The following is a 12,911-nucleotide window of genomic DNA, read 5'->3' as shown; positions in this document are numbered from 1 at the left end:
ATCCCTGGCCTCGCTCAGTGGGTTAAGGATCCGGGTGTTGCCCTGAGCTGTAGTGTAGGTTGAAGGTGCAGCTCAGATCTGGTGTTGCTGTGGCTGTGGCGTAGGCCGGCACCTGTAGCTCCGATTCGACCCCTAGCCTGGGAACCTCCACATGCCGTGGGTGCGGCCCTAAAAGGACAAAGACAAACAAAAAAAAGTAAAAAGTAAAAATGCTGAACAAGTGGGCTATCATTATATCCATTATACAGATGAAGAAATTGAGGTTCCTAAGAGGACTTCACCTTGATATGGGGGTAGGGATTCAAACCGACACATGCTTGGGTTTGGTTGGAATCTTTTTAACCACTTCTTCCATAAAGGAACTAACAGAGGTGAGAGACTTAGCAACCGTCACACAGCAGGTAGCTGGCATTCAAACTTAGTTCTCCCCAGCTGAGCTTATCCAACCAGTAGCCACATGGGTGGTTAGTGTATCAGGCAGAACATATCCATCATCGCAGAAACTTCTATCAGATGGCGCCACTCTAGGGGTCAGTTTCATGAAGCCAGACCTCCTGAGTTCAAATTCCTCTCTGTCCCTGTTTTCCCATCTGTAAAATGGAGATAGTGACATGATAAGAGGAAGTAACCCACAGGGCATATTAGGAGGATGAGATGAATTAGTTCGTGTATGTAATGGGCTCAGGACAGTGCCTGGCATAGAGTAAGAGCCCTTGGGGTCTGTTTTATTATTTAAATGCCTGGCGGCCACATATCCCCCAGGAGAGGCAAACCGAGAAGGTGGCGACAACACAGACCTGGAGGATGTGGCTGGGCTCCCTGGGGGAGTGGGAGTTGAGAGCAGGGAGGGAGGGGTGAGGCAGCCAAGCGGGGCTGTGGGAACCACCCAGACCTGGAGAGTCCTGGCCCGGCTGCCTCCCCCCCCCGGGGGAGGGGAGGTGGGAGATGAAAGTGAGGAGGAGGGCAAGCCCCATATGTTCCTTATGACCCAAACTTTGTTCCCAGCGCCCGTGACGAATAGGCATGAAATCCACATCTGGGACCCACCTCCGGCCTGGCCATTCCCTCCCGCCCGTGGGCATCGAGCCCAGGCTGTCTTCGTGCTATAATGCAGCCAGCACAGGTGGCTTCCAGAACTCGTGAGAGGCCCCTGCCCAACTCAGCGTCGCCAACGGCTTCCTGGAAAAGCAGGCTCCTGATGTGCATAAGGACTAGGAATTTGCCCAGCAGAGGAGGCAGAAAGAAAGGCCCAGTTAGGAAGTTCCCTTGTGGCTCCGCGGTTTAAGGACTTGATGTTGTCTCTGGGAGGAGGCAGGTTCAGTCCCTGACCTGGCCCCGTGTGTTAAGGGTATGGCGTTGCCACCCAGTTAGGAGTTCCCTGGGGCCTAGCAGTTAAGGATCTGGTGTTGTCACTGCTGCAATGCGGGTTCAATCCCTGGCCAGGGAACTTCTGCAGCATTAAAAAAAAAAAAAGAAAGGCCCAGTTAGGGAGGTCCCGTGGTGGTGCAGCAGTAACAAACCCGATTAATATCCATGAGGACGTGGGTTCGATCCCTGGCCTTGCTCAGTGGGTTAAGGATCCACGGTTGCCATGAGCTGTGGTGTAGAGTGCAGACACAGTTCGGATCCTGCGTTGCTACGCCTGTGGCACAGACTGGTAGCTGCAGCTCTGATTCGCCCCCCGGCCTGGGAATCTTCATATGCTGCAGGTGCAACCCTAAAAAGCAAAGCAAAGAAAACCTTTTTCATACCCATTTCTGAATGTGACTTCATTCATTCACCTATTCTTTGTTTCTTACGTGAATGAATACAATCGCATTCAGGATTGAACCCTGAACCTGGGCCATGGCGGTGAAAGCACTGAATGCCCAGGGACCACCAGGGAGTTGCCCCACTTAAGCTTTCACACAGCCTGTCTCCTGAGTTCCCCCTGGGAAATGCTGGGTCCAAGACCTCAGTCACTCCCTGGACGTGCCCGGCAGTTGGGGGGGTGCTCCCAGTCTGGGACGGTGGGGTAGGGGAGGGAAGAGTCACATTGCTGTGATGTGTATCGTGGAGGCAGCAGGGGCCCAGCCTGGGAGGTCAGGGAAGACTTCCTGGAGGAGGTGAGGCCCACCCTGGGCCTTGAAGGAAATCCAAGTATCTCCCAGGCAGACAGGAGGGGCTGGAATATCTAGGGAGAGACATCAGGAGCATCGGCTCATTCAAGCATGACCGATTTCTCTCCTGAGGACCACCCATGTCCTTTACGCAGGGTGATGCTGGGGACCCAGAGGTGGGTCAGGCCTGGGCCCTTGAGGGAGGGCACACAGGGACATAGTCCTTCTCCTAAGGAGATCTGTGCTCTACTGGAGGTGGCACAGGCATTGGGAAGGTCCACAGCAGGCACAAACCCAGCCTAAAGGTGAGGGTGGGATTCCGGAACAAGGAGAGCCAAAGCGTAGGGAGAGCCCACTCTGCCTGCAGTGTTGGTCTGGCTTCTCTCCCTCTGTGGATCTCTGGCTCCTTCACCGGCTCTCCCTCTGGAGAGTTCCATGTTTTTTTCATCATCTCCCCCCACCCCTGCGGCAGCTGCTGTAAAAAATTACCACTGTGGCTCAGTGGGTTAAGAACCCGACTAGTATCCATAAGGATTTGGGTTCGAAGATCCCTAGCCTCGGCATTGTCACAAGCTGAGGCATAGGCTCTGACTCTGCTCAGATCTGGCATTGCCGTGGCTGTGGCTCAGACTGGCAGCTGCAGCTCAGATTCGACCCTGAGTCTGGGAACTTCCATATGCTGCAGGTGCAGCCCTAAAAAGGAAAAAACAAAAAAATACCACTCGGAGTCCCATGGGGGCCCTAGTGGGTTAAAGATCGGGCATTGTCACTGCTGTGGTATGGGTTCAATCTCTGGCATGGGACATTCCAAATGCCGTGGGCACAACCAAAAATAGTACGTCCACATTGGAGTTCCCGCTGTGGCACAATAGGATCAGTGGTGTCTTGGAAGCGCTGAGATGCAGGTTTGATCCGGCTGGGCACAGTGGGTTAAGGATCTGGCATTGAGGCAGTTGTAGATTAAGTCACAACTTTGGCTCAGATCTGATTCCTGGCCCAGGAACTCCATATGCCCCCCCAAAAAAACCCAAAAAAACAAAAAAACAAAGAACAAAAAAAACAGCCCTATGCTTTGATTCTCTTCTGTTCAAGAGGAGGAGCCTAATGTCTTTCCCTTTGAGTGTGGGCTAGACTTAGCAACTCACCTCCAATGAACAGAATAAAGTGGAAGTGATGGTGTGTGACTTTAGAGATTAGATAGAAAAAGACACTGTTCTTGGAGCTCCTGCTGTGGCTCAGCGGGTTAGGAACCCGACTAGTATCCATGAAGATGCAGTTTGATCCCTGGCCTCGCTCAGTGGGTTAAGGATCCCAGTGTTGCCGCAAGATGCGGTATAGGTCACAGATGCAGCTTTGATCCCGTGTTGCTGGCTGTGGCTGTGGCGTAGGCTGGCAGCTGCAGCTCTGATTCGACCCCTAGCCTGGGAATTTCCATATGCCGAAGGTGCAGCCCTAAAAAAAGCTCCCCCCCCAAACGCTAAAACAAAACAAAGACACAGACTGAGTCTCCTAATTTCCTCTCCCCCTCCGGACCCCCCAGTCACTTGCTCTGAGAGGGAAGCCAGCAGCCATGCTGTGAGGACACCCAAGCTGTCGTATGGAGAGGCTCAGCCAGTAAGAGCTGAGGCCTCTGGCCAAGTGCCATGCAGGTGAGCTTGGAAGCAGTGTTCCAGCCTCAGTCAAGCCTTCAGATGACTGCAGCCCTGACCAATAGCTTACTGCACCCACATGAGAGACTCTGAGTTTTCTGTTATAATCTGAGCCAGAGCCGACCACCTAAACAGCTCCAAAAGACTTACCCCTCAGAAACTGTGAGACGATAAGTGTTGTTTGAAACCACTAAGTTTTAGGGTAATTTGTTTTGTGACAATGGGTAATGAATACATACCTTTCTTTTTTCTTTTTTCTTTTCTTTTCTTTTTTTTTTTTTTTGTCTTTTTGCCTTTTCTAGGGCTGCTTCCCGTGGCATATGGAGGTTCCCAGGCTAGGGGTAGAATCGGAGCCGCCAGCCTACACCAGAGTCACAGCAATGCGGGATCCGAGCCGTGTCTGCAACCTACACCACAGCTCACGGCAACGCCTGGATCCTTAACCCACTGAACAAGGCCAGGGATTGAACCCGCAACCTCATGGTTCCTCATTGGATTCATTAACCGCTGCACCACTACAGGAACTCCTGAATACTACCTTTCTTGTGTTTTCTGTTTTTTTTGTTTGTTTGTTTGTTTGTTTGTTTGTTTTGCTTTTTAGGGCCACATCTGCAGCATGTGGAGGTTCCCAGGCTACGGGCTGCATCAGAGCTACAGCTGCCGGCCTATACCACAGCCACAGCCACACCAGATCTGAGCCGTGTCTGCAACCTACACCACAGCTCACGCCAACCTGGATCCTGAACCCACTGAGCGAGGCCAGGGATTGAACCCACAACCTTGTGGTTACTAGGCGGATTCCTTTCTGCTGCGCCACAGTGGGAACTCCTGTGTCGCTCCAGTTTTGAGTCTCCTGAGTGTCTCTGTCTCCTTCCATCACGGGTGCTTGAACGTGCACTGCCACCTCTCTGTCTCTGAAGGCTCTGCTTTCTGATGCTTTAGTCTCTCCCTTTATGTCGGCAGATCTATCTCTGGGTCTCTCTCCCCCATCTGGGTCTGTCTCTGTCCATTAGTTGGTCTCTGTTGATACCTCTTCCTTTATGAGTGCCTCTATGGGCACATGCCAGCTTCTTTCTCTGTTTCCTCCTCTCTCTGCCTCTTTTTTTTTTTTTTTTTTTTTTTTTTTTTTTTGGTCTTTTTAGGGCCGCACCCACGGTAAAAGGAGGTTCCCAGCCTAGGGGTCGAATAGGAGCTGTAGCCGCCCAGCTACGCTACAGCCACAGCAATGCGGGATCAGAGCTGCGTCTGCGACCTACGCCACAGCTGCTCACAGCAATGCTGGATCCTTAACCCACTAATCGAGACCAGGGATCGAACCTGCATCTCCATGGATACTAGTCAGGCTTGTTAACTACTGAGCCACAACAGGAACTCACTCTCTCTGCCTCTTGCTCTAGGTGAGTGTTTCTATGTCAAGCTCTCTCTTTTTTTATGGCTGACTCACAGTGTATGGAAGTTTCCAGGCCAGGGATTAAATCTCAGCTGGAGCTGTGACTTATGTATGTCTCCACTGCAACAATGCCACATCCTTATCCCACTGTGCTGGGCCAGGATCAAACCTGAAACTCCACAGCAGGTGACTCGAGCCACTGTAGTCAGATTCTTCTTCTGCCTTATTTATTTATTTATTTTTTAGCTGCATCTGCAACATATGAAAGTTCTTGGGCCAGGGATTGAAACTGCACCACAACAGTGACCTGAGCTGCCAGTGACAATGCTGGGTCCCTAACCCGATGAGCCGCAAGGGCACTCCTGCAGACGGATTCTTTTCTTTCTTTCTTTCTTTCTTTCTTTCTTTCTTTCTTTTTTTTTTTTTTTTTTTTTGTCTTTTTGCGGCCACACCTGCGGCATTTGGAAGTTCCCAGGCGAAGGGTCTAATCAGAGATATAGCCACTGGACTACACCACAGTCACAGCAACACGGGATCCGAGCCGCGTCTGCAACCTACACCACAGCTCAGGCAACACTGGATCCTTAACCCATGGAGCGAGGCCAGGGATTGAACCCATGTCCTCATGGATACTAGTCGGGTGCATTAACCACTGAGGCATGACCGGAACTCCTCTGTCTTGAGATCTTTTTCTGTTTCTGCCCCTCCCCACCCACCTTGGGCCTGGCATCTTGCTCTTCCATCTCTAACCTGCAGTGTGCATCTCTCTGCTTCTATCTCTAAGTGTGTGTGTCTGTATCTTTCTCTGCCTCCACCTGTTATCTGTCTCATTCTGTATTTTTTTCCCCCCTGTCATTCTGGGGGTCTCTGTCTCTGTGTATCTTATCAGTTTCTGCATCTCTTGCATTCACTGTATGTCCCAGGTCTCTCTCTCTCTTTCTCTCTCTCTCTTTCCCCCTCTCTCTGGTCTCCCGCGGCTGCCCCCACCTCCCTGCCTGTTTATTTTCTACCCTGCGTCTCCTGCCAAATCTCCCCATCTCAGGCTCCTCTTCCTCCTCAAGCCTCCGCAGCTCCCTGACCTCACCTCTGCTCTCTTGCCTCAGCCTCCCCGGCTCCTCCTCCTGCCTCCTCCCGCTCCCCCACTCTCTCTCCAAGTCTCTGCCTCCCCCTCCTGGTCAGCGGCCCACACCGCACTCCGGTCTCCCAGGGGATCCCCTAGCCGGGTTAAGGGAGCCCCTGGTGGAGGCTTGGGTGATGCATCCGGCGGGGGGCTGCAGGCGCTGTGCAGGCTCGCACCTGGGTCCCTGCGAGCTGGGGGATCCCGGATCCTTCAGGGCCAGTGGCCCTGAGCGTGGAGACACCCGAGGACTCTCCCAGCTCCACCTTAAGGGCCCCCCCCTTCCCCCTTCTGCGGAGGATGGAAACTGCCAGCTCTTGGGCCCCAGGTGTCCGGGCCACCCCCGCCCCCGTGGCCCCAGCGCGGCTGGGAGCTGGGGACGAGTCCCCCCCCCCAACAACCTCTCTATCCTGCCCCTGGGAGTACTCCCTCCACCACCACCCACACACACCAGCCCAGGGAGGGGTGCTCGCTGCTGTGAGAGCCCCCCCCAACAGAAAAATTAAATAACAGCAAGAGAGAGAAGGGGGGGAGGGAGAAGAGCGAGACAGAGAAACAGAAGAGGCAGGAGAGGAGGAGGTGGGGGGAGAGAGAGAGGGGGCAGCGGGAGGCCGAGAGGGAGAGAGTGAGGAGGAGAAGAAGGGGAGAAGGAAGAGGCAGGAGCAGAGGAGGGAGAGAGGGAGGAGGAGGAGGTGAGAGAAGCAGGATGGAGACATGGAGTTAGGAGGCTGGGGAGAGCTTAATGAAAAGAGAGCGAAGAGGGGGGTGTGGGTTAGAAGCCCAGGGGTAACCCGAGGGAAAAGCAGAAGGCAGAGGAGAGGAGTAGGAAGACCGGGAGACAGAGGGAGACTCGAGGGCTTGGGGAGAGAGGCGAGGAAGGAGACACGCCGAGAAGGAGCAGGGGAGTGGGTGGGGTAGGGGGGTCTCAGTCCCCGGCTGCCTCAGAAATTGGGAACTGGGGCTCCCCGTGTGGAGGAGAGGAAGGCTGCAAGTCCTTGGGGGGTCGGGGTTCCACAGAGAAGGGAAGGAGCTGGGGGGTTGGGGGTCAGGGCATTGGGATAGGGGTCGCCCCGAGGCTTCCCCGGGATGGGGGGTGCAGCTCGTCTGAGCGCCCCTCGAGCGCTGGTACTCTGGGCAGTACTGGGGGCGGCAGGTAAGGCCTGGGGGGGTCGGGGCAGGAGCCCCTCAGGGAGGGGTGGGGGTGGGGTGTCCAGGAGAGGGTTTCAAGCCGCTGTCTCCCCAGCTCACATCGGACCCGCACCTGACCCAGAGGACTGGTGGAGCTACAAGGATAATCTCCAGGGAAACTTCGTGCCAGGTGCAGCCAGGGCGGGGACCCAGGCGTCTGGGCAGCCAGGCTTTCCTCCTGAGACCCCGGAGTCCGCTCCTCCCCTGCCCCCCCCCGCCCCCCCCCCCATCCCCAGGACCCAGGAGTCCTAGCCCCTTCCTTCCTCCCTCCGGAGGCCCAGCCTCTGACCCCGGGTGGCTCAGCATGGGACATTATACATGCGCATTTCGAGTCGGGAGTGGGAGTGAGTGGAAGGCAAGGGAGTGTGGGGGTGGAAGAGTGTGTGTGTGCTTGCTGGGAAAGACCAGGTAGGTCCTGGCTCGTACTGAGAACCAGAGGTTCGGGGCCCGGTTCTCCACCTGGTCCAGCCCTCTCTTGCAACTCCTTCTCCCCAGTACATTCATCAACCAGCTGTGGGATAAGGGAGACTGAAGAACTACAACTCCCATGGGCTCTGGGGCAAGCAGGCAGGGGATGGGTAGGCTGGCCACCTCACAGACTGCTGGGAGTTGTAGTTTCTTCCCCAAAGACCATTGATGATAGGTTTGATCAAAGAGAGGCTTGGAGGTGTTGGGGGTAGGGGGGCGGTATAGGAAACTCCTCTAAGAGTCTTCTAGGACCCAGGACTCTGCATTTCAGCCACCTCCTCCCTCAAAGTCAGGAAACCACAGCCTTCCCAGCAGATCCCAGCACTGAGATCTAGTCCCTACTTCTGACTCCCTTTCCTCCCTGCCCCACCTCTGCTCCCAGGGCCTCCCTTCTGGGGCCTGGTGAACGCAGCCTGGAGTCTGTGTGCTGTGGGGAAGCGGCAGAGCCCTGTGGATGTGGAGCTGAAGAGGGTCCTTTACGACCCCTTTCTGCCCCCACTGAGACTCAGCACTGGGGGAGAGAAGGTAAGTGGCCTGTTGGGAGGGGTTACCAAACCCCACTGGGCTTGAGTTGGGGTCGGGGGTGGGGCATGAGCTGGGAGGCTAGCCTGGGGGAAGGAGCCCTACACTGAGCAGAGAGGAGGCGCTGTCCACCCTTAAATGGATCCCTGATTCTTCCCTCTCCAAACATGGCCTCCTAGTCTTTCCATCTCTTGGAAGCAATGGTAAGACAGACCATCTCCCGTGCCAGGCACTGTTTTCGAACCTGATAAATCGTCTCATCTTCACAACTCCATGAAATAGATGCTATTGTTATTCTTATTTTAGGGATGCAGAAACTGAGGCACAGAGAGGTGAAGTCACTTGCCTGAGGTCACACAGCTAGAGAGTGCCAAGGCTGGGATTCAGACCTAGGCAGTGTGGTCCCAGAATCCATGCTCTTCCCTCCACTGCAATACTGTTTCTTATAAGAGCTGGCACCACCCTTCACTCAGTGGCCCCAGCCAAGTCTCCGAGCTCTTCCCCCTCCCATTTCCTCCCTCACTCCCACTTGCTACCGGTGCCCTTTCTAGCCTACCTGCTAAATAGCATTTCACTTCTGGTCTCTCCACTGCCATCATCTTGCACCTGGATTGATGCCATAGAATCCCTGCTGGCCTGCTTCTCTGCCTCCTGCAATCCATTCTCCATCCCACAGCTAGAGAGATGTTTAAAAACACAAACTGGATCATACCACTCTCGGGCTCAAAATCCTTCTATTAGGATAAGTCGTAACAGCAAACACTTATACAGCATTTACCGTGTACCCCGCACTGTGCCAAATGTGTTATATATATATTCAATTATTGAAATAAAAATACAAAGTGCCCCATTGTTGCCCACAAGGCCCTGCACCATCTGGCTCCCATCACCACCCTCTCCTTTGCTCACTGGGCTCTGGTCCCACTGGCTTCTTCTTCTTTTTTTTTTGGCTTTTTGGGGCCGCACTCGCGGCATATGGAGGTTGCCAGGCTAGGGGTCTAATCGGAGCTACAGCTGCCAACCTACAGCACAGCCACAGCAACACCAGATCCAAGCCTCATCCATTACCTACACCACAGCTCACGGCAATGCCGATCCTTAACCCACTGAGCAAGGCCAGGGACGGAACCTACAACCTCATGGTTCCTAGTCGGATTCGTTTCTGCTGCGCCATGATGGGAACACCTCCCACTGGCTTCTAAAATAGGCTACCTCAGGGCCTTTGCACTTGCTGTTCCCTCCTCTGGAATGCCCTTCTCCCTGCTCCTTGCAATGAACTCCTCCTTATCCTTCAGGTCTGTTCAAATGTCACTTTCTCTTGGAAGTCTTTCCTGACATCCTACCCCCCCCAATCTAGAATGCTCTCCCCAGCAGGAGCAGGGGAGGTAATTAATTAAGCATATGATTCAGTATTTTTTTGGCCATACCCCCAACATGTGGAAGTTCCCAGGCCAGGGATCGAATCAGAACTATAGCAATGAAAACCCCAGATGCTTAACCTGCTAGGCCACCAGGGAACTCCCTATGATTCAATATTTTTTGTCTCTCTCCCTCCATTGCAACAGTTCCATGAGGCCCAGGACTTTTGTTTTCTTGTTCATTGCTCTGTTCCTGACATCCATGGTACCTTACGGCAGCTCCATAAATATTTGTTAATGAAATAAGGTCGCTGATATTGGGCACCTACCATGGACCAGCACCGAGCCTGGAAAGTGGCTGGTGTTCAAACTATGCTGAAGGACGAATGGGTTGCTGGCAGAGGGGAGAGGAGGTGTAGGGAAAAGGACTTCTCTCTGCAGCCCCATGACACCTCCACCTCTCCCACAGCTCCGGGGCACCCTGTACAATACTGGTCGACACGTCTCCTTCCTGCCTGCGCCCCGGCCCGTGGTCAATGTGTCAGGGGGGCCCCTCCTTTATAGCCACCGGCTCAGCGAACTGCGGCTGCTATTTGGAGCACGTGACGGAGCTGGCTCGGAACACCAGATCAATCACCAGGGGTTCTCTGCTGAGGTGGTGGCCGCTAACCTCTGACCCCCGACCTTCGCCCTGAGTCAACCCAGTTCTTCTCCCCTCCCCCTTCCTCTTCCTGCCTCACCCCATCCTCCTCCACAGCATTCCCCCCCACCCCCCGGGCACTCATACTGAACCAGACTTGGGACCCCAAAGGACCAGAGCTGTACCCGCTCTCTCCTCCCCTTCTGCTGGGGGACCCCACTCTCTGTGCTCCCCTCCCAGGTGCAGCTAATCCACTTCAACCAAGAGCTCTACGGGAACCTCAGTGCCGCCTCCCGGGGCCCCAATGGCCTGGCCATTCTCAGTCTCTTTGTCAATGTGAGCCCAGGCAAGACTCTGGAGGGAGGGAGGGGCTGGAACCTGGGGTCTCTGAAGAGGGGAGCTGGGGTCCCTAGGGGAGGAAGGGATTCTGGGTGCCTGTCGCTTCACCTCTTACCTCCGCACAGGTGGCTGGTAACTCAAACCCATTCCTCAGCCGCCTCCTTAACCGTGACACCATCACCCGCATCTCCTACAAGAGTAAGTCCCTGGGCACTGGGGGGTGGGGGGTGCGGGCGGGGGTGCACAAGGGGCCGTTCTCCAGGGGCACCGCTCTTCACACCCGCCTCATATTCCTGCAGATGATGCCTACTTTCTTCAAGACCTGAGCCTGGAGCTCCTATTCCCCGAATCCTTTGGCTTCATCACCTATCAGGGCTCTCTCAGCACCCCACCCTGCTCGGAGACTGTTACCTGGATCCTCATTGACAGGGCCCTCAATATCACCTCCCTCCAGGTGACCCTGTCAGCTCATTCCCCCTCCCTGCCACCCCCAGCCCCTTCCTTGGCCTGGGTGTCCCCTCGCTTCACCTCCCATCGGGGACAGAGAACTGGAGGGGACTGAGGGTCTGGCAATCCTTGGTGGAGGGTGGGGTGGGGCTGAGCAAGACCCCGCCCACCTGCTCCCAGGAGCGGGGGGTTTTCTGTGATGCCAGCAGGGCCATTCATTAGTCACTTCCAGGTTCCCACCCTCCCTCGCCCTCCTTGGCAGATGCACTCCCTGAGACTCCTGAGCCAGAATCCTCCGTCCCAGATCTTCCAGAGCCTCAGTGGGAACGGCCGGCCCCTGCAGCCCTTGGCCCACAGGGCCTTGAGGGGCAACAGGGACCCCAGGCACCCCGAGAGGCGCTGCCGAGGCCCCAACTACCGCCTGCATGGTATGATCCAGTATGCACCCCCTCGTCTTGGTCTAACCCGCCTATGTGTCTGTCTCCCCTTGGTGTCTCAATATGATACAGTCCTACCCTTCTTTGCTGCTTCTGTGTGATCCAGCCTCCTGAGCTCTCACTCGCTCTTTCTCCCTTCTCCATTTGTGTCAACGTGGTACAGCCCACCTCTCCGTCATAGACCATTGCTGGTCCATGATTTGTCTTTCCTCCTCACTGCTTGCGACTTGCAACTTGGTGTATAACCCGAACCCCCTTGCTTCCATGGGGGTACGATCAACTACTGGACCGTGGCTCTTGTTAAGGCTTTCTGAAATGGTATCGCCCGAAACCTTTCCCCTCTTTCCATGTGGTACAACCCTACGCTGGTCCAAAGTCTGACACCCCCTTCACTGAAAAACAACATGGTACAATCCCCTTCCCCTTCTACTGCCTCCTCTTGGTTCAGTCCAGTGATCTGACATCCACCTCTCTGGCTTCCCAACATGGTATAGCCTAGGCCTCCCCGTGAATACCGTCGCGTAGTTCAGCCTGATGCTGAAACTGGACGTCCCTGTGCCACCCTCCTGCTGCCTCCCTATGGTTCAGCCCACTGCCAGTTCGCAATCTGTCCTTTTCCCCTAGCTTCTCAAGCTGGTACATTCCAGTTTCCCCTTCGCAGCCTGCCTGTGGTATGGCCCGGCGCAGCCCAGCACCGCTACCCCGCCTCCTGCACGCCCCTGCACGCCCCCTACCCGGTGCATCCTATCAGGCCCTAAACTAACGCCCCCCACCGGTTTCGTCTTACAGTGGATGGTGCCCCCCACGGTCGCTGAGACTCCCCATCGAGGATTGCGCCTGCCTTGCCCAAGCCTCCCCACAGAGGGAGGGGAGTCACCCCCAAAACAAAGCTATTAAAGGGACAGAATACTTCCTGTATCTCAGTGGTCTGATTCTAGGCGCGGCGGGGAAGCATTTGGATATTAAAGAATAGCAGCCTTCTTCTAGAAACCAATCTCCCACTTCCTAAACCCCACTACTCGGGTTTTTGGCTTCCTTTTTCCAAAACAATCATTAGGATTTGTGGCTCCTGTATGGCTCTTCTCCCGCGCCCCCCACCCTCTCACCCACCCTCCCAGTCAGGCAGCACGCGCAGAGCCATGTGCTTCCCCCTCCCGCCTGCCTCATTGGCCTGAACTGGGTCACGGTCCCGCCCCCAGAGCCGTCTCCCATTGGGCAAATGTAGGTCAGGGTCCCGCCTCCCTCCAAATGGCAAGG

The 12,911-nt window shown here is 55.2% G+C and overlaps 1 protein-coding gene and 1 long non-coding RNA gene across 4 annotated transcripts; one reads left to right on the top strand and one right to left on the bottom strand.

Annotated features, from left to right (window-relative positions):
- On the bottom strand, positions 318-11,857 carry LOC110261016. Its single transcript, XR_002344719.1, has 3 exons — positions 11,733-11,857; positions 8,990-9,109; positions 318-590 (listed from the first exon to the last, which is right to left on the bottom strand). It is a non-coding gene; the product is annotated as an uncharacterized LOC110261016 (long non-coding RNA).
- CA11 (carbonic anhydrase 11) lies at positions 6,606-12,780 on the top strand. 3 transcript variants are annotated; one of them, XM_005664669.3, is made up of 9 exons: positions 6,606-7,408; positions 7,499-7,573; positions 8,294-8,436; positions 10,261-10,446; positions 10,672-10,767; positions 10,896-10,968; positions 11,070-11,224; positions 11,480-11,645; positions 12,444-12,572. In XM_005664669.3, the coding sequence occupies exons 1-9, from the start codon at positions 7,342-7,344 to the stop codon at positions 12,467-12,469; spliced, it is 987 nt and encodes a 328-aa protein (XP_005664726.1). In that variant the 5' UTR covers positions 6,606-7,341; the 3' UTR covers positions 12,470-12,572.

Source organism: Sus scrofa, chromosome 6, assembly GCF_000003025.6.
Source record: "Sus scrofa isolate TJ Tabasco breed Duroc chromosome 6, Sscrofa11.1, whole genome shotgun sequence".
Classification (NCBI taxonomy): domain Eukaryota; kingdom Metazoa; phylum Chordata; class Mammalia; order Artiodactyla; family Suidae; genus Sus; species Sus scrofa.
The sequence above is the reverse complement of the archived record's forward strand: the minus strand, read 5'-3'. Positions and strand labels throughout refer to the sequence as shown.

Bases quoted from the DNA above. Each gene is read 5' to 3' on its own strand.
- CA11 (XM_013998572.2), top strand. From the start codon at position 7,342: ATGGGGGGTGCAGCTCGTCTGAGCGCCCCTCGAGCGCTGGTACTCTGG. The intron at 7,409-7,498 runs GTAAGGCCTGGG...CTGTCTCCCCAG, and splicing joins GGCAGTACTGGGGGCGGCAG to CTCACATCGGACCCGCACCT. The intron at 10,447-10,671 runs GTGGTGGCCGCT...CTCCCCTCCCAG, and splicing joins ACCAGGGGTTCTCTGCTGAG to GTGCAGCTAATCCACTTCAA.